This window comes from Hemicordylus capensis, chromosome 4 (assembly GCF_027244095.1).
Source record: "Hemicordylus capensis ecotype Gifberg chromosome 4, rHemCap1.1.pri, whole genome shotgun sequence".
NCBI classification, from domain to species: Eukaryota; Metazoa; Chordata; class Lepidosauria; order Squamata; family Cordylidae; genus Hemicordylus; species Hemicordylus capensis.
In genome coordinates this window covers 90,397,575-90,418,128 of record NC_069660.1, presented here as the reverse complement: position 1 = coordinate 90,418,128, position 20,554 = coordinate 90,397,575, and the positions used below count along the sequence as shown (strand labels likewise).

The following is a 20,554-nucleotide window of genomic DNA, read 5'->3' as shown; positions in this document are numbered from 1 at the left end:
CCAGTCTCACTTTCTCATTCTAGCGACAGTGAACTTTATTGCACCAGGAGATCTATTACTAGGTGACCTTAAGCACTGAGAGGAATCATTCATCTTAGAGAAGCCTGATCTGCAGTTTTTGGCAGCAGAGAAGTTCTTCCATCCCTCAGGATCTCTGCAGGATTGCACTGTGAGTAAAGCACTGTCACTGCAAGCAACATCCACTCCTCAAAGAGTGGAATACTTCTTCAGAAAATGTTAGTACAGAGTCAGCCCCTTTGAGTCAACTTGGACTACTACAGAAGTACCTGTAGTGGTTAGAGGCTGCAGTCCTGATAGGGCAACATACTGTGACCTGAATTTATCCATGCACTCCTTTTATGTGCATTTAAAAATAGCAGCTCAAGAAATCTTGTTTTTTTTTTAAAAGAACTAAACATCTGCTGTGGACATAGAATTCTCCAGTCTACTGGCCGACCTCTGAAACACACATTAGATGAGACCAGAGTAATTCTTGGATACCACAGAGATTATATTATCATCATGATCACATGAATTTGACCAAAATTAACAGTCATTTGCTGACATTTAAAAGCCACTGTTTTAAAGAAAGAGCCTACTTTTAAACAATTTCAAAATGCTACAAGAGGAATTTATCACATAATGTAATTCTAATGCCCATATGGAGGTATAGTGGCATGTTAGGAGTTTTAATCTGAGTGCTGCTTTTTAATTCTGAAGCCAATTTGTCCTAGTACTCCTGAGAATCCATGGTAGTGCCCACTAAATTACAAACAAAATTTTTGTTTTTCAATACGTGGAAAATGGCATGGTAGTGCCCACTAAATTTTCAATACGTGGCAACAATCCATTACTTGATCGTTGTTATTAAGTAGTTCCTGGGCAGAGGACCAGAAGCTGGAACAATTTCTAGTACCAAAAGGATTGTTCTCAGGGGTACAGATTGATTATAGGAAACTCACTTATCTGCACCATCTGATGATATCAGATATAATTAACTGTAATATGAAACCAAAGATAAGTTCATGGTGCCAAATTCTGACTTAATTTCACACACATTGAGCTAGGTTTGTCAGGTCTAAACCAAGGGGCCATACCTCCAACTTAAAGACCTCCAGACAGCCTCTGCAACAGTGACACCTTCCTTGGTACTCCAGACAATAGGAGAGAGAAGGGTACATACATTAGGGGTGTGCAATTTGGATTTTTTCATATTTCAATTTGGATCCAAATTGAAACACCCCTGATTTGTTTTTGGGTCTGAATCTGGCCCATCTGAATCACCCCAGATTCAATTTGGATCTAAATTAATCCAGATCTGTATCTGAATTGATTCAGATTTTAAAAAATTGTTCCCAGGGCCAAAAGAGTGGGATGGGGTGGTAGTACCTAGTGGGTGGAGGCTACCACCCAAATTGCAGGGGAATTGGGCAAAGGGCTGATTTTTGGTGAATTGTTGAAGTTTTAGTCTCTTTGGGGCAGATGTGGGGCATAATGTGGAATATGGGGTGTAAAAGTGGAGTGGGGTGGTAGTTCCTAATGGGTGGAAGCTACCACCCAAATTGTAGAAAGATTGGGCAAAGTGCTGGTTTTTGGTGAATTGTTGAAGTTTACAAGTCTTTAAGGTTTTTCCCCATAAGGTATAATGGAGGTGTATCACTTCACGTCAGGTGGAAAGAGGTGGCTTAGAGCAGTGTGGGTGGTACCTTGGGTGGTAGTGCCCAAGGGTGACAAGGAAGCTACCAGAACATTTTCAAAGGATTTGGGCAGAGGGCTGATCTTTGGTCACACATCTTTAAGGTTTTTCTCCATAGGGAATCATGTAGGTTTCAGCAGCCCCATAACTGCACTTGGGGGGAACTGGGGTGCCCCAGAGTGAGTGGTGGTGTAGTGAACAGAGGGTGCCAGCCACCCCCATGGGTTTCTAACCCATGGGGTACAGGGTTCTGTTGTTTCTGAGGTGTTCTTCTGAGTGTGGATTCTCTGATAGCAAATGAGAGTGGATTCATGGTTTGTATTGAAAATCTCATTTACTCCCAGAGAATCTACACTCCAAACACCTTGAGTGAAAGTTATTATACACCAAGGCATCCAGACACTTGAAAAATAGTGACCACACATTTTGCTCCATAACTCCACTTTGATAAGGGCTAGAGCTTAGCTTTGTGTGTGTGTGTGTGTGTGTTTTAAATGAAAGCTGGGAATCTGGGGGAATTAATAGGAGGGATCTGAAACTCGAATCAATTCTAATCATAAGAACATAAGAACAGCCCTGCTGGATCAGGCCCAAGGCCCATCTAGTCCAGTATCCTGTTTCGCACAGTGGCCCACCAGAAGCCGCTAGAAACCACAGGCAGGAGTTGAGGGCACGCTCTCCGGCGCAATTCGATTTGTATTCAAATCTAGCCAATGGACCACAGGGGTGATTTGTTTTGTCTCCGAATCAGCTAGATTTGGGTACAAATCAATTTGTACCCAAATAAATTTGCACATCCCTAACATACATGGACTGTTTCAGTACATGATGAGAGGCTGCTATTGTATACTGTCATTTTGACGCAAGCCTCTTAAAGCTAAAGGCACATTTGAAAGTCTAGATTAGACAACTCTATACCTAATCAATCAGTCAGGAAGGATCCTTGCAATCTGATGACCTTAACAGCCCAATAAAGAGACTGTCTCTCAATTCAAATATTGTCAAGTGATCAACATTTTGAATGTTGAGCACTAACCTAGAGGTACAAATATACATTTAAAATGTTCATATTTCAATTGATTTTTCATGCTTCCAACATTAGTTTCAGTTCTTTCTGAATTTTAAAAAAATGGAAACTGCAGGTTTTTAAGGTTCCAATTGCTATTCATTATAGTAATGCGTGTAACAAAATGCACCCTAGAGTTAATTCTATTAAATACAATTGCTTATTTATACTGCATTTTTCTGCATGGGCCTGGTAATAATTCTGCTGAAGTCAATTATGCATTTCAAATTGCCTCATTAGAGTTATACTAAAACTCAAACATTTGACAATCCCAAATAACCTATTTATTTGACTAAACCCACCCATATCCAGATCTCTTGTAAAGAACAGGTTGATCCATTCTGTGAGTCTTACATTCCATTCAAAGCCTCCAACAGCAAGGCCTCCTGCTGCTCCTGTTCCTGCTAGGCCAATAAATAGACCACTTCCCACATTGCTTGACATCAGAGATGCCCCGATCTAAAAACCCAAAACACACCACGGTTAGTCCAGATAGAAAACCAAGAACATAGTCAATATCAAGTAAACATAAAAGAATTACAAAGATTTCTAGCCTCATGGTGAGATTTTTCTCTGTTTAAGACTGCACAAGCTTATGCTAAGGCTTAAGAATGACCATGATGGAGATGCTCACTTTATTTATTCCAGGAGTAGGCAATCAAGGTTTATTGTGGGTGGGGATGATGGGACTTGTAGTTCAACAACAGCTGGAGAGCCAAGGTTGCCTACCTCTGCTCTATTCTAGACCTTTTATTTGGCTTGTCCTGATTTGGATAGGCTGATCATATGGCCCCAAGTCTAAATCATGTGCCTGTCCATGGGTTTTAGTTAGTGCTTAGCTGTGTTATTCCTCTTTCATTCTCTCTGTGTGCCTCAGTTCTCATTCACTGAGCTGAAATGAATCCTTGGTGCCAGATGTGTTTCCCCCATGGTTCTCTAGTCTGTCATGTGGGCCAGTGGGACTTAGTACAGTTGCTGGGTAACCATAGGAACTATGGAGCAAACACAACTGGCACCAAATGACAGATTCAGGCCATCTTGGGACGTAACTTGAAACTGGTGGTTCAATGGACCCACAGTTTGCGTTCCAGTCCCCCAGAGTGCTCCCAGATGATCACAATCTGCAGTCTGGGAAACTGCACAGGGGGAGGAACTGGCTGTGCGGGCTTCTGCCAACACAGGAAGAACAGTCATAGCAGCCAATTGCACTAGAGAGAAGGAGGAGCTTCCTCCTCTTAACTCTGATTTGTGCAGCTTCCACAAGCCAGATGTCACATTGGTAAATATAGCTTACTTCCAACCGAGGGTTCATTCCAAGGTTTGGGGGAGGAATCGGAAGCATGGTGGGGTCAGGGAACCACAATTCCAATAATTTGAACGTCGCATGGTGGTGGTGGTGGCTGAACCTGAGGTGAGTTTGCCTCAGTTTTCCTGTAATGCCCTAAGGCAGGCTCAGTGTTAGATGCCGATGGGGGGGTGGGGTTGAGGCAGAGAGGAAAAGATCTGGGGCATGAGAGAGGTTGGGAAACAAACAGAAGCATATGCAGGAAATGAGTATGGAGGATTGGAAACAGAGGCAGACAGTAAGATACTAATTTATTTCATTTTATTTTCAAATTTGTATTCATTATTTTGCCAGAAGTAACAATATACACTGAAATATAAAACAGTTGAAGGAACCCTATTAAAATATCTTGAAACAATCAATTACAATGACACAGAACCTACTGAAGATAAAAATAGCTGCCATCTCCATCAAAACTGTCCCCACCCCGTGTTATACCTATAGACCTGACATAACCCTCTCAAAGGCTAAGAGGAAATGAATAGTCCAAACTTCCAGTGGGAGGGCATTCCACAGCCTAAAGACTGCCACTGAAAAGGCCCTGTCCTGTGTGTAATTGTAGAGGACCGTGACAGAGATATGGAGTGGAGAAACTGAGGAAGTGACAGGCAGAAAGAAATTTGCGTCTCAGTCACCTGATTCCTTGACATGCCTTCTTAACTGAAATATGGATAAAGGCCGTCATTATTGCTAATGGAGCCTGGATGGAGATATTTGCCTGGCGATTTGTGTGGTGATGTAAATAGCCTCTGTGCATGCACGAAGATCACAAAAATGAACTGGGCTGCAGCCAGGCCAGGCTGTCCTTCATGAAGCCAGCAGAGAGCTTGGAGGAGTCCCTGCCGCCACCCTTCACTGCCACCCCTCTTAGCTGCCAATGTCTTTGCTGCTGCTGCCACCTCCACAATGGCCTCCACTAAAGTAAGGTAAGCCCCCCCAAGATATCCTTTATACCACCCCCACACACACCTTTAGTATAGGGAATGTCTCCTTTACTTGGGGAATTCTTGCCGGATTCCTATTTACAAGTATATCCCACAAACCAGTTCAGCCCAGTTTGATGGCTGAACCAGACTGGACCTAGTTTAGCCAAAACCGGAACCGGACCGGGCTGAGTTACTTTGAATCTGGTCCAGATTCGTACCGAACCAGCAATACCAATTCTGTGCATACCCTATATGTACTACATGAAAGAATGCAGTGCATATCTGTGGGCAAACATTTAAACTGCAAGTTTGAATCTTGGCTGCTCTAAAACAATACACACTGCCTTGAAAAGAATGGTGCACATAGCTAATGTAGCAGCACAGAAATGTGCTTCATAAGAGGTGGCAGTAGTTAAAAACATACAGAGTGTAAACTGTGGGAAGATTAGAGACTGTGAAATATCTTGGGTTTATTTTAATAGCATTGTCGATGGCTGTGATGAGGAGACTGTGATGAGGAGAAGGAAAATGCAGATAAAAGATGTAAGGTGCATAAGCTGTCGCCAATACATTGTGGTTAAGTTGGGGTTTGTGATTATTTAGCAAAGCACCAAGGAAGCTCCCATTCCAGTTACAGAGTGCAGAGTTTAGTGGTTGCAGCTATTTAAGTAAAACACATGGAGATCACTGTAGAGTCTCAACTAAATTGATTTATTGGTGAAGGACATTTGAGATAGGAAAGACCTATCCTATCTATCAGCTACATGAGGAGGCTTACGGGTGAGAACGGTGGTTCCCCGGTGGCTAGCCCGCCTACCAACCACTCCCCTTTAATGAGGTTAATGGAGCGAGAGCTCTGTTAACCTTGTTTTGTTGATCGTGTGCCACTGCAGCACGCCTTTGCACAGCAACATGCAAGCAGACCCCCGACTGGGAGGCTACAACCTGCCTCCCAGCCTTGGGGGTCTCCCCAGATCGCCCTGCACACTTGCGTGGGGCATCCTAGGACTTCCAGGGGCCTGGAGATCCCCGCTCCCTGCCCCCCCACCAGCTCTTTGATGGAGCCGGTAGTCTCCAGAGAGGAGGCAGTGATAGTCTGCAGGAGGTAAGCACTTTGGGGCTTCCTCCCTGCAGAATGGGGTAGCCTCCTGCAGCAATTGTGAGGATCGCTTCAATGAATAGGTAGGGAGAGATATAGATGTTTCCATCTTCTCTCTTGGAGGAAACAGAGAGGTCTAACACACTACAAGAAGTACCTGAGGAGTCAAAACAGGGGTCATAGTGCAGAGGCAAGCAGGGACAGGTAAGGAGACCCTCACTAGCTACATCTGCTCCTAGTGCCCCTAGTGGTCATTAGGATAGTTGATGCAAAAGGTTGATGCACTGGAACTCCGGCTCCAACAGGTTATGTATAGTGCATTCACTAATTCATACGCGCAGACTAGCCCAGGCTAGAGCAGCCCAAACTGGGCTAGACTGTGCATGTGATGCACTGGGATTGAACCTGATCCTGGTACTGGCCCCTGCATCATGCCCGAGTCTTTAGGTGGACCTGGCAAGTGCAGCTTGCTTCCTTCATGTGGTAGTGGTGGTGTGGGTATGGATGGTGGGGTTGGCCGTGAGAAGTTAGCAGTTAGAGAACTAACTTTACTCAGTTAGCAGTTAGCTAACTAACTATACTCAATTAGCAGCTACTCCTGCCTACTGAGAAAAAAGGCACCTTTAAAAGAGGTTATTCTCTTCTATTTATAATGGGGAGAGCAACTGGCTCTATCCAAGCATGCCCTCAAACCCAGGTTAGGGATCGTGTGTGTGCTTGGGCTGCAATGCATGGGGGAATTCTCTGAATGCGGTGTGCATTATGGACCACCTGGGGGCCAGGACACATTTTCCCGGCCTCCAGTGATCCGCTCTGATGGGAGCAATGTGGATCATGTTGGTGTGTGACAATGTGCCAAAAAGGAGCTCCTTGCTTGTCTGGGAGGAAGGTAGGTTTCAACCCTGCCTTCCTCACCACCTGTCCTCCCCACCCCTGTTATGGTTGTGAGAATGACCTTACTGAGTGACTCTGGGCCAGTTGCTTCTCTCTCAGCCTAGCCTTCTGCACAGGGTTGTTGTGAGGATAAAAATAACCATACACACTGCTCAGGGATCCTTAGAGAAAGAGCTCTATATAAACAAACAAATACATTCATACATACACTTCCCTTCCCCAGGCTGTGAAAGGAATTCTTCAGGACAAGAAATGTTCTCCCCTCCGCACTCCTGCAGGAGTATATTTCCCCTCTATAGCAGAGGTACCCAGACAGATGTGGGGGGGGGGGGACAAGCTATTGCTCTCTGATACAAATCAAACCATAACCTGCACGGTAGCTAAATTTTGTGTAGCCATAGTGAAAATACAACAATTGGTACAGTCATGGTCCAGTCGGTTGTAATAGTTTTATGTATTTATTGTTTGTTTTAATCTCTGTATTTGATCTTTGATCTAAATAAACCTTGACTTGACTTAAAACACTTGCTGTCTCTGGTAAGTTTACTTCTATGTTCTCCAGAAGGATTTCAACGCAATAGTAATCAAGTTTGCTTTTATCTGAACAAAACAAATAGAGCAGGTGAGACAATAACTTTTATTAGATACATGAATGCTTAGTACGAGTTGTTCAAAACTTCCTCTTCTTTATTTAAACAACCCTCAACTATACCAAGTTAACAATGCTTGTTATGCCATGTAATGCCAACAGTTTCCAAGTTGTTTGGGGGGGGGGATTGCTTTCAACACCTTCCCCTGTAGAAAGGTTTCGTATGATTCAAAAGCTTATGCTTCCAGTGTTTTGAACATTACCTTTTCCAATAACAGGCCTCACTTGCTCTGTGATGGCTCCCAACCCCCACTTTGTGGGTCTTTCTACTTCTGCATTGCTGAGTTGTTCTCTAAGCAAAGACTAATGGAATTTGACCTACTTCTCACCTCCGGAATAGTTAAAATATTAATACTGGTTGAGGCTGGAAACCTTTCCTGAAGGTTACTGCAAACATCCCATCTGGGAAGCCTCTGATTAAAAGACTGACTGCTGTAATATGCATTCATATCTTGGGTAAATAGAATGGCTCCCACGAAATGTAAACACCTTCCCTAAAACATATATCCTTATAGCAATAGACAGAATAAAAAAGTATATAAAGCTGTGTAACACAATGCCACAGTGGCCTTAAGTAATCAAAGTTTATCCCTTTCCTGGCAGCAGCTGGTTCTAAACCGCACACTCTCCCTATATCCTGGAACACAAAGGCCATGAAAGGAGACGGTGGAGCAATCCATCCTATATAAACCTTTCTTCCAGATGTACAAAATTGCCTTGCACTAACCCTTTTGATGGGAAACTGAACCTGGGGAAATGCCTGTTGCCCATGCACCCATTCCAAGAAAGGGCCTTAAAGATTGTAAGTGACCCTCTCTGCCACAAAATGGACTCCAAGTCCAGGGTAGAACATAATGGAGACTGTTTCAGCATGGGCTTTGAAAGATACCACTATTGGTTGCACTATAACCAATAGCTGTTGATAGATCTGCACCTTGTGAATACTATGTTGTTCTGCGGGGAGACATGATAGAGGTCTATAAAATCATGCATGGCATGGAGAAAGTGGAGAGAGAGAGATTCTTTTCCCTCTCACACAACACTAGAACCAGGGTTCACTCCATGAAATTGATTGCCAGGAGGTCTAGGACCAACAAACGGAAGTACTTTTTCACACAACGCATGATCCACTTGTGGAACTCTCTGCCACAGGATGTGGTGACAGCCAACAACCTGGATGGCTTTAAGAGGGGTTTGTATGACTTCATGGAGGAGAGGTCTATCAACGGCTACTAGTCAGAGGGCTGTGGGCCACCTCCAGCCTCAAGGGCAGGGTGCCTCTGAGTACCAGTTGCAGGGGAGTAATGGCAGGAGAGAGGGCACGCCCTCAACTCCTGTCTGTGGCTTCCAGTGGCATCTGGTGGGTGGGCCACTGTGTGAAACAGGATGTTGGACTAGATGGGCCGTGGGCCTGATCCAGCAGGGCTGTTCTTATGTTCTTATGTGCACATCTGATTCTAATGTTCAGTCAAAATCTGTCCATTCAGGAAAGCGTTATCCACATCCTTTCCTTGGTATGGCAATCTATAGTAGATTCTGATGTCAGGATCTCAGTATAGCTATCCGCCTTCCACTGCCACAGGAGGTTGAGGTAGCCTCAGAGTTTTCAGCCAGGGGAGCTTTAAGGCTTACAGGCAGGGCTTGTTCCATTCACCAGCCCCGCCCTAGTGTTGCTGCCCCCAAGACTCAGTCAGAGTCCCAGGGCTCTTTCCATGCTGGGGCCTCCTCCTGGACTGGCCCCTCATCATTGGCCAGTCCTCTCTTATATAGCTCCTGACACCTGGGGCAAGTCTCATGAGATCTCGCCTTGAGATCTCGCGAGGGCCGCTCCCAATCCTGCAAAGCTTCATCGTCTGTCGATGGCAAGGAAACATCTCCCTGCTGAGGTCAGTGGAATGCTTCCAGGAGGGCATATTGATGTCTATTTCTTCCCCTGCCCAATAGGGTCCTCCCTGTAAGACCCAGGCAGAGGAAGCCCTGACATGAAGCTCACCACATTTACCTGTGGTGATCAGCTCCACCTCAGGGATTCTCCTACATCTAACTACAATGTTGATCTTATTTCCTAGAGATGTGCATATCATAGAGATTGATTGATTGATTGATTGTTAAATTTATATACCGCCTTTCATTAAAGCAACCCCAAGGCGGTTTACAGCAAAAATTTAAACACAAGATGGTAAAAAAGACACAATTAAAATAGTAAGTGAAAAAATATTAAACAAATCTGATTAAAAATGTAAAACAAAAGCATAAAAGCAAAACAGACTATAAAGAGCAGCACCAGAGAATCAAATAAATGCCTGGGCAAAAAGCCAAGATTTTACACTTTTCCTAAAAGCTGTGATGGAGACTGAGGAGCAAATAGCCACCGGGAGAGCATTCCAGAGTCAGCAACAGAGAAGGCCCTGTCCCTAGTGCACAACAACCGAGCCTCCCTCATTGTCGGCACCCGGAGCAGAGCCCCCTCAGATGACCTCGTCAAGCGGGCAGCATCCCTTGGGAGCAGGCAGTCCCTCAGGTATCCTGGGCCCAAACAATTAAGGGCCTTAAAAGTCAAAACCTGCACCTTAAATTGGACCTGGAAACACACTGGTAATCAGTGTAGCTCTTTCAAAATAGATGTGATATGTTCATACTGGGCAGCTCCAGATAGAACCCTAGCTGCTGCATTTTGCACAAGCTGCAGTTTCCGGATATTCTTCAAGGGCAGCCCCACGTAGAGTGCGTTACAATAACCCAGCCTTGATGTGACTAAGGCATGGGTAACTGTGGCCAGATCTGCCTTGTCGAGAAAGGGATGCAGCTGGCGCACTAGCCGAAGCTGTGCAAAGGTATCCATGGCCACCACCTCCACCTGAGCTTCCAAAAGCAGAGCCGAGTCCAGTAGTACCCCCAAGCTGAGTACTTGCTCCTTCAAGCGGAGTGCAACCCCATCCAGAACCGGTAAAGTCTCCTCATCCTGATTGGCTCTCCTACTGACCAACATTACCTTCATCTTGTCCGGATTCAGTTTCAGTTTATTAGCCCACATCCAACCCATTACGGCCTCCAGTCCACGATTCAGGACATCCACCGCCTCCCTAGGGTCTGGTGACAAGGAGAGATAGAGCTGAGTGTCATCTGCATATTGCTGACAACTCAGTCCAAGTCCCCGGATGACCTCTCCCAGCGATTTCATGTAGATGTTAAACAGCATGGGGGACAAGACCGATCCCTGCGGGACCCCACAGGCCAATGGCCATGGAGCTGACCAGTAGTCCCCCAGCACCACCTTCTGGACCCTCCCTCCAAGGAAGGACCAGAACCACTGCAATGCAGTACCTCCGATTCCCATACTCGAGAGGCGGCCCAGAAGGATACCATGGTCGATGGTATTGAACGCCGCTGAGAGGTCCAGCAGAACCAACAGGGATGCACTCCTCTTGTCTAGTTCCGGGCATAGGTCATCCACTAGAGCAACCAAGGCAGTCCCATATTCAGCGTGGTGTAGTGGCTAGAGTGCCAGGCTAGGACCGGGGAGACCTGAGTTCAAATCCCCATTCAGCCATGAAACTAGCTGGGTGACTCTGGGCCAGTCACTCTCTGTCAGCCTAACCTACTTCACAGGGTTGTTGTTGTGAGGAGAAACCTAAGTATGTAGTACACCGCTCTGAGCTCCTTGGAGGAAGAGCGGGATATAAAATGTAAAATAAAATAAAATAAAATAAAATAAAATAAAATAAATATTCGGGGCAGAAGCCAGATTGAAAAGGGTCCAGATAATCTGTATCATCCAAGACCCTCTGCAGCTGGGACGCCACCACACGCTCTATCTCCCCCAAAAAGGGCAGGTTAGAGACCAGTCTATACATATCCGCCTAGAGATATACATATCGGGTGGTATAAAAATATGAGGGGGGTGGGGTTCATTCTCCATTTATTTTTACCCAGAGACTCTCCACTAGGTTACCATGTTCACACTTGGATTTCTGTGTACGTGTACACATTTTTAAAAGTAATGCTACTCTCCCTTGCTCTCTATTGTATCGATTGTTTTTGAATAAATTATACCCTTCAACTGCTATATTTCAATCCTGGGAGTAACCCCAATGAGTCTCAATTATACCTAATCCAGTCATACACCTTCTTGTTCAAGTTCATCTTATTTTCCATACTCTGTACAATAGTGCATAGACTTCACAAGCCATAGGTATTATGTGTCAGAATGTGAGGGTGGGCTTTGCTAAACAACCCCCCACGTTATGTTGTAGCATTTAAGAGCACTTATTATGTATTAAAACATATGCAGCTCTCTGCGTGGACTCTGTTTTTGTGAAGTTGTGTTCTGCCTGTGCAGCGGGGGAGGGGGAGTCTAGCAGGGAGGATGATGGGAACACTTGGCTTCTTGTCAGCCTCTTAAATTTCCTGCAGTGTAACTGCAGAGGCTACAGGTAAGCCAATCCTTAAATGTCACCTGGGAGAAACTGGAGCACAAAGCGCATTAAAACAATAACAAGCATATATATATATATATATATATATATATATATATATATATATGTCTTCAGTGGAGGCATGAGGGAAACCTTAGCCTACAGAATTACAATTAATGTAACCCACAGGATGGAAGACAGAGTTGGAGTTCAAAACGGCATTCAGCTCGCGGTTAAACACTTGAGAGATCTACAGCCGTGTGTTTTTGTGACAGGGTGAAAAGGATATTTACTCCTCTGACACTTATTTCTCTGGGTCTTTAAATTATTGTTATATTACCTTTCTGCTCCAAAGAAAATGTGTCCTTCAAAAGGTTTATGCCTTTCCAGTGAATCATTTTGGAGATTTATATCTGGGTAGTTTAGTGTGGAGAGTTGCACTCCTAACGCAGTTGCTCAATAAATGAAGTTACTAGATGGAGCAAAAGAGAATCTTGCCATTGTTTCAAGTAAGAGCAGAATGAAAGGAAACTGCTCTGAATTTATTATCAGGTTCATTTCGAAAATACCTTGAATTTTATAATCTTAAAAAGATCCCCAAATACTGGCCTGTACATGTGCCAGACTTGTAAATGATAGAATTGGTCTCCCTGTTCTCGTTCTCTCTCCCCCCCCCAATTCTCTCTCTCTCTACACACACACACACACACACACACACACTCACAAGCTTAGAGTACCTGCTGTTGCTCGGGCTTATGGTGTGAGTTTCTCTTTGTTACTGTATCCATAGGTTTTGTTGCTATACCTGTTGTATATCCATCTGTCTGTCTGTGTGAGGTGATTCCCGGGGCTCCCAGGTACCCTATGTTACTTGTAGGGTCCTAGGAAGTCACTGTGCAAAGTTTGGTCCCAATAGCTCAAAGGGCATGGGAATGTATAGGGAACAGACATTCAGTTATATAGATATAGATATTCCCATTGGTTATTATAGAATCTCAAAAATAACTTCTACATTTCAGGATATAAGAAATAAATTAACACAATTTAGAGCTATATAATTTAAGACCTTAACTCTAATCTTTAGGGGGCTATAGAAAACAAAGCCACTTCATTGGTAACATAGGGTTTAAGATCTAAAGTGATCTGCAGCTTTGCTCACTTAGAAGTCTATCACTATACTTTTTAACAAAGGCACAAGAAATTATTCTCTGAGACTGTTTACATTACACAGAACAAAAAACAATAATGTTTAATAACAGCCTCAATGTGGGGAGCACTACAAATGCACAGACACTGGGAGATGGGAACCTTGGCATATCTCCCATCTACATAAAATAAAGCCATAGTTGGGAAAGGCAGTTCTGTCAGGGCTTATCTCAAGGAAAAGTGCATCAAAGTTTGCAAATAGTGAGACTGATAACTGTAAGCCTGGAAAATATATCATCTGCTAAACTCAGATTGCTGGATAATTCTATGTTCCTGACGAGCATTCTAAAGATACAACCTGCCTTGAAGTTTGACTTGGCCCTCATCTCTACAAAACCCAAAGTTACTTTACAATTTTAGCACATGGAAACAAGTCAACACACAGCTGGAATGGTTCAGTATGCTGAATTCAGCAATTTAAGTACTCCCTATGCTATCCACAATATGGTGCTGCTTGAACTAAATGTTATCTTGAACCTAGTTATTCACTGGTTATTTTTGAAGCCCTGTTTTTACATGGCTTCCAATGTGCATGTGTGTGCATGCGTCAGTTTGCACATGCACACACACACACACACACACCACAGTATAAACTCCGCATCGAAAAGAAATGGCCAAAAATATGTCCAAGCTGAGCATCAATTTAGAGCTGTTTAGAAAGTGTGTGTGTGTGGGTGGGTGTTTTGGACAAATCACTCCCATGTAATTACAATAAGAGGAACATCTTGCCAGAAGGGGGATTGTGATGTATTTATCCATATCAATAACAGCATGTGGGTGAGGTTGTTTTGGACATATTGTCCAAACTGGACCTTAATACATGAACCAAACACAGAGGAATGCTTCCCTTAGTGCCTGCAGTCAGTGTTGATTGTTCTTGCAACATTGCAACGTTATGATTTGTGATGCTGATTTTGTGTGGGCAATCCTTCAAAAATGAATCTTTACCATGGCAGCAAAGGTCTATTCTATCTTATTTCTTCTCTACCCTCCTCCTAGCACCAGTGCTGTGTCCATTCCTCCCTTTCTTCATGAATACTTTGTTTTCATTTAGGATATCATTTTCATTTAAGACAAACCCAGTCTTGATATGTAGACTCTGCAGACTAGGCATATATGCAGATACTATCACCATGGAGGTGGAAAGAAAGACCATGAAGTTGGGTTAAAACAACATTTGTAGCTATGTGTAGAAAGACTGCTCCTTTGTACATAAAATTATCCAAAATCTGATATTTTAAAGAATATGTACATGACATTACATACTCACAGGCCACCATGTCATGGATCTTCCAGCCAAGAAATAGCCTCCTATTGTTCCCCGACTGGCTCTCAGAGAAGACTGAAATGAAGAAAAACTATTAAGTTTCTGATGCAGTGGTATCCCATCTTCTCCCACCCCTGTATATGATTATTCTGAACGCTTCAATAAGTATTTGCAGACAATTCTTGCCATCTATTGTTAGAACACTTGTTAGATTTGGTGTGCCCTAGGGAAGACATCATCTTAAAAATGACAAAAAAATTTTTTTCCAGAAAAGCAGAAAATGCAGGTCAATAATTCAATATCACAATTACAAAGAAGTTTTAAAAGCTCACAGTAACAAATTGTATTTAACTTTACAACTGGTTGCACTAAAACTGTAGAAAAGAGACCACTAGCGATAAAGCTGAAGAGAGTCATCCTTTCAAGATATGTAGAGCCAGGCTGCAGCGATTTATTTATTTATTCAACATATTTTTATACCTATACCGCCCAAAACTTACGTCTCTGGGCAGTTTACAACAAAAACAGAAAAGTTTAAACATTAGTTAAAACAGATACATGACAACAAAGAAATTAAAACATTGGTTAAAATAAATGACAGAAAGAAGTTAAAACATTACAGTTTAAAACCTTAAAACAATATTTTAAAACAAAGTTAAAATGATTAAAATGGTATTTAATTAAAAGCCTGGGTGAACAAATGTTTCTTTAAAGATTTTTTTAAAAATTTTCAGAGATGAGGAGGCTCTTATTTGAGAAGTGAGCGTGTTCCAAAGCATAATGCTGGATCATCACACATATACACACTTCCTCCTCCCTCTCTTCTGCCTTTCTTCTACACATTTTAATTTTTTTAAAAAAATAAACAATTTAAAAAACCATTTAATTTTTAAAATGTGCAATAATTTGCCATCAAATTATGGCATATTCTTTTCCTAGCTACAATAGCTATAACTATTGCAAGTCTGTTGTTTCCTTTTCTATAGCAAACTATATATAGATAGTTCCAGACATCAGGAACTTGGTTGCCATTTGTAAGGCAGATATCCTATTTACTACCAACTAGCTATAAAGCTAGAGAGAGGTATCCTTTCAATACAAGATATGTAGAGCCAGGCTGCAGCAGCTAATTAATGCTGAGATAGTCACATATATACACACTTCATCTTTCAGTTATGGAAAGAGTGCAAGAGACATGGAAGAAACTGATTAAAGAGTCCTGTGGTTGTTTTCTCTTCCCACATCCAAGGCATAACCATTAGGGATGTGTGAAACAATTTGGGTACAAAACAATTTGTACCTAAATCTGGCCAGTTCAGGTTATTTGTAGACCAACAAATCACCCCTGTCCTCAATTGTCCAGATTCGAGCACAAAACAAATCACCCCTGATTCGGATCTGAAAAATTCAGAGATTCGGACCTCCATTTTGTGGTCAAAGTGGGTTGAGTGGTAATGCCCAATGGGTGGAAGCTACCACCCAAATTTCAAAGAATTGGGCAAGGGGTGATTTTAGTGATTTCAACTTCAATAATCATTTTAAAATCACCCCTTTGCCCAATTTCTTTGAAATTTGGGTGGTAGCTTCCACTCATTGGGCACTACCACCTATCCCACTCTTTTGGCCCCAGGACCCTTTTTTGATCCAAATCGATTCATATTCGGAAAATTTGGGTACAAATAGAATCTGGGGTGATTGGGGGGGTCAGATTTGAACCCAAAACAAATCGGGGGTGTTTTGATTCAGGTACAAAACAAAAAGAAAAAATTGATTTGTGCACACCCCTAATAACCATGGAACCAGTTTTAAATATGCATGCCTGCACTCTACAATACAGTATATACTGGTTCTGACTTAGTAGTAGAACTTGGGGTTAATCAATAAGTAGATTCAGAACTGACACAATACATGTAAAAAAATTATTACCACAATGATGACATCTAGTTTAGATGGCTTTTCAAGACTATTAGGCAAATTCAAGGATTAAAAGCTTTTTAACCCATAGCTTTTTAATGGCTATAAGCCATTCATTTGGAGATTTATATCTGGGTAGTTTCCTCAACTCCAGTTGTAGGAGGATGAAATTGGATGTAACACTGGCACCGCCAAACCAGAGGTACAGGCAGTGAAACTTAATTTAAACCTAAAGTACAAATTGGAATCTGAAGAGGGAAACTGTGGGTCCATTCTTTCACTAAACTCTGGTTGCCCACATCCTGATGTGTAGTTTCCCAAACCAGAGGTGAAGGGAACTCCGGTTTTGTGTTACATATGGATGTGGCCACCAGGTTACAATATATCCAAATAAAGTTAGTCATTACAATGTTTATTAAAATTAGTGGAACATAGTTTTGATTAATTGAACTTGTCTCATTGATTTCAATGATGCTTAGTCATGACTAACTTGGTTAGGATATAATCCAAAGTATTAGACTAGAAGGACAATTGATCTGATCTACTAAAGGCCATTCTTATGGAACATGCTGTGTCATGACAACACATAAAGAATGCCTCTGACGACTTTTTTTCTCACTAACAACTAGCTCTTGCATCTCTGGTGTTAAGAAGAAGAGCATCACTTCAAGAAGGCTTGAATATCTCTGGTCCTCCTTGGCTCAGAAATTAAAAACTGCATTTGTCTTGTCTGTTCAACAAATATGAATGCACAAGAAAGCACCCTGCTGTAAGCAGACAAACAAGAATGAAATGCATTTGATAACAGATTTATGCCCAGCTAGTGTTTATTCATGTTTCCCATCTTTCAGTAAAATATTTAGGGTGGCTCACAATCTATAAAATCAATGTCAATAACAAGACTAAGAAAAGTGAAAGTAATGATTAAACATAAAATATTCAGCAGGGAAGCACTAAAGTCAGATTCATTTGATATTCTTTAAAATATAGAAAATTATAAGTATGGAAAATAAAAAGGTCTTAATCTGGTGCCAGAAGGGCATTGTAGGTGCCAGACAAGCTTCCTGGGAAAGAGTGGTCCAAAGCCAGGACATAACAGCTGGGAAGGCTTTCTCATTGGTTGCCACCCACCTAAATTCAGAAGATAAGGGCATCCAGGAAAGGCCTTTGATGAAGATCTTGATGCTTGGGCATGAACATTGGGGTTGCGGGAATGGGGGGGTGTAGTCCTTCAGGTACCCAGATCTCAAGCTGTCAAAAATAAAGAGGAACCCCAGCTCTGTTTATTTCTGTAAAAAATAAAGAGGCACTCTGGCTCTATTCTAGGCAGGCATGAGGACTTGTTTTGATTATATCCTAAAGTACTGTGATGCTCTTCACTAAAGGGGCATCAAAATGATAACTGGCATCTCTAAACACTGTGAAAAAGCTCATATCCAGGACTCACCCATATTCCAACAGCAAGGACAAAGATGAAATAAATGATGACAACAATGATGTCAGGAACTCCAATTACAAAGCTCTTCACTTCTGGCCTGTTGCTTGGTGGCTCTGTTGCTGGCGTTTGACTCATGACTGCCCAAAAGGTGTTGGCTGTTGCCTCTTTATCTCACAGTGGACTTTGATATATGTTTCTCTTCATTACTCCCCTTTAATAATAATTAACAGGTTTGAGAGAGTGTCTGCATTGACAGAAAAACAGGCAACTCTCCAGAACATTCAGACTTTGGGTCATTTCACACATTACAGAATTAGTGAGTGACAATATTGGTCCATGTTGTGCACCTGCTGAAACTGTAGCCTTGTTTTGGCTTGAATTGGCAACACAATATTTTTTCAGCCAGAAAGATAAACACAGTTCCTCACCATTTCTGTGCATAATGTTCTTACATTAAAAAATAAAGAAAAAAAAGACATGTGGCCAATCTAAACATTTCATTTTTAGCTGGTTCACAACTATGAATCTTCAAACCAAGCCTGCTTAAGTTGTAATGCAGAGAGTTGAACTCAGCCCAGTTGCCAGGTATGGCTCTCCCATCTCAAAGTTTGATAGACCTCGAGGCTCTTCTCATGATTAGTGAGAAGAGCCATGAGGGGGTTAGCGGGGAGCCCACTCTCCCAGCAGGAGTAGGGCAGCAGCCCTGGGTGGCCAGATCAGCTTCTCACATGACTGCCGGCTCCATTACAGAGCCGGCGGGGGATTAGGGGCCGCCGCCCCCACGGCTCCCGGAAGCTCCATGCCCTGTGCGAGTGTGCAGGGCATGCTGGAGAGACCCCAGTGCTGGGAGGCTGCTTTTCAGCCTCCCGGTCGGGGGTCTCTTCGTGAGTAGCAGCGGCGCAGAGCCACACTGCGGCAACTCACGAGCCAAAAAAACCCCCTGGGTTTGCAGAGCACTCATTCCGCAAACCTGGTTTAAAGGGAGGGGTAGTTTGGCGGGTTAACTGCCTGGAGGCCACTGGGCTCACCTGTGAGCCTGGTGGTTCTCACAGTCAGCCGAAATCGGTCTAGGCTCACCTAGCCCAATTTTGCCTGATCATGGGAATAGCCTCCAAATGTTTTTATTGCTTGACAGGACAGTCATCATTAGGGCTGGGCATCAAATTGGACTGATAACAGGTTCTGATCCAATGCAAGCCATAGTGGGGCATTTTGCACCCGAAACTATTCCAATTAAAAATGTCCCTAATATCAAAAATAGATTCAAAGCAATGCTGCATCATGACAGCATTACATAGACTCCATCAGAGGAGACTTACCTGATGAAAAGTGTTCCATGATGAAAGTGACTGTCCACAAGGCAACTACTGTCGCTTCAAAACGGTTGCCGTCCCATTCATCCTCTTGCCCTGGATTGCAGCAAGACAGGAAGCAATGACAATGTATCGTTTTCCTGGTGCATTACTGGGGTGGGGGGATGGCTGCACTCTGTAACAACTGTGCAAGAAAAGGACATAACATCATAACATTGCTTTCTGCCCTGCTGCATTCTAGGGCAAGAAGATGGAGGGGGGAAAGGCACTGGCATTGATTTGAATCAATGCCACCTGCAGCTACCTTCTGGGCAGCTGCTTTCTTTGGGGAACTCCAGGAAAGGTGAGCCCCATCCTCACCCCAATGCTTCAAGCTTCCATGCCCCCCCCCCATGATCCAAGGCCCCCCCTGATCAAATGCACTATCTAGTCCTTACCAGGCTTGGGTCAGTATTGATCCTGATAATGAGTGTCATGCATTGCCCTAGTTATCATGCATCTGGCAAGCCATGATAAATGGCAAGGGCTGTGCGTGGCTTGGTGGATCACATTCTTCACTGAGGCTTTTTACATTTGAGGTTCAGTTTGGGCGAACCAGTTCAGCATGATAAGAGGGCTGGGCAGGGGTGGTGAGCAAGTAAGTAAGCTGCTTACCTGGCTGGCGTGGCTGCTGGCACCACCGCTCGCCACTGCTCACCCTCCTGGTGGCCCCAAGTTATGCACTCCCTCCTCTTTTACTGAGCCACTGGCTCAGTGGGGGCTCAGTTCTGGCCTCCGTGTATGTGCAGAAGCCAGAACTGAGCTGCCGCTTTGCTGGGGGTTCAGTAAAAGAGGGGGGAACACACTGCTTGGAGCTGCTGGAAGGGTGAGCGGTGGTGCCGGCAGCCATGCCAGCTACGTAGGTAAGCAGCTTACAAGTATATCCCCCCAAACTGGTTTGGCCCGGTTCAATGGTCAAACCAGATCGGACCTGGTTCGGGCAGACCAGGAACCAGACCTGGCCAGGTCAGTTCAAATTCAGTTCGGATTCAAACTGAACTGGCCAAACTGGTTCTGTGCACACCTCTAATTCTGAGCAGCCATGAAAATTGACTGCCTCACAGTGTCTACCAAAGCGTGTGGCGTTTTCACTTCGAGTTCCAAGCAGAATCAGAGATTCAGTAATTTAGAACAAATTCCTACCATTTAGAATGTCATGCATGAAAATGCAGACATATTTCATTATAACAGCAAATATCTCTCACTGTAGCTTCGAGCAAGCTAGCGACTTCAAGGTAATGTTGCCACCTGGCTTTGAGTCAAACCTAGCTCAGTAGATGTTTTGCC

The 20,554-nt window shown here is 43.4% G+C and overlaps 1 protein-coding gene across 1 annotated transcript in view; it reads right to left on the bottom strand.

The window, feature by feature from the left end:
• SLC5A9 (solute carrier family 5 member 9) overlaps positions 1–19,311 on the bottom strand; it is a 55,808-nt gene extending 36,497 nt beyond the window's left edge. Inside the window, exons 1-4 of the mRNA XM_053313651.1 lie at positions 19,235–19,311; positions 17,925–18,126; positions 14,567–14,638; positions 3,117–3,221 (exon numbers count right to left, since the gene is read on the bottom strand). Coding sequence (XP_053169626.1) covers positions 3,117–3,221; positions 14,567–14,638; positions 17,925–18,050 — 303 coding nt within the window. The 5' untranslated portion in view covers positions 18,051–18,126; positions 19,235–19,311. The remainder of the gene's footprint in view (positions 1–3,116; positions 3,222–14,566; positions 14,639–17,924; positions 18,127–19,234) is intronic.
• Positions 19,312–20,554: the final 1,243 nt, after the last annotated feature.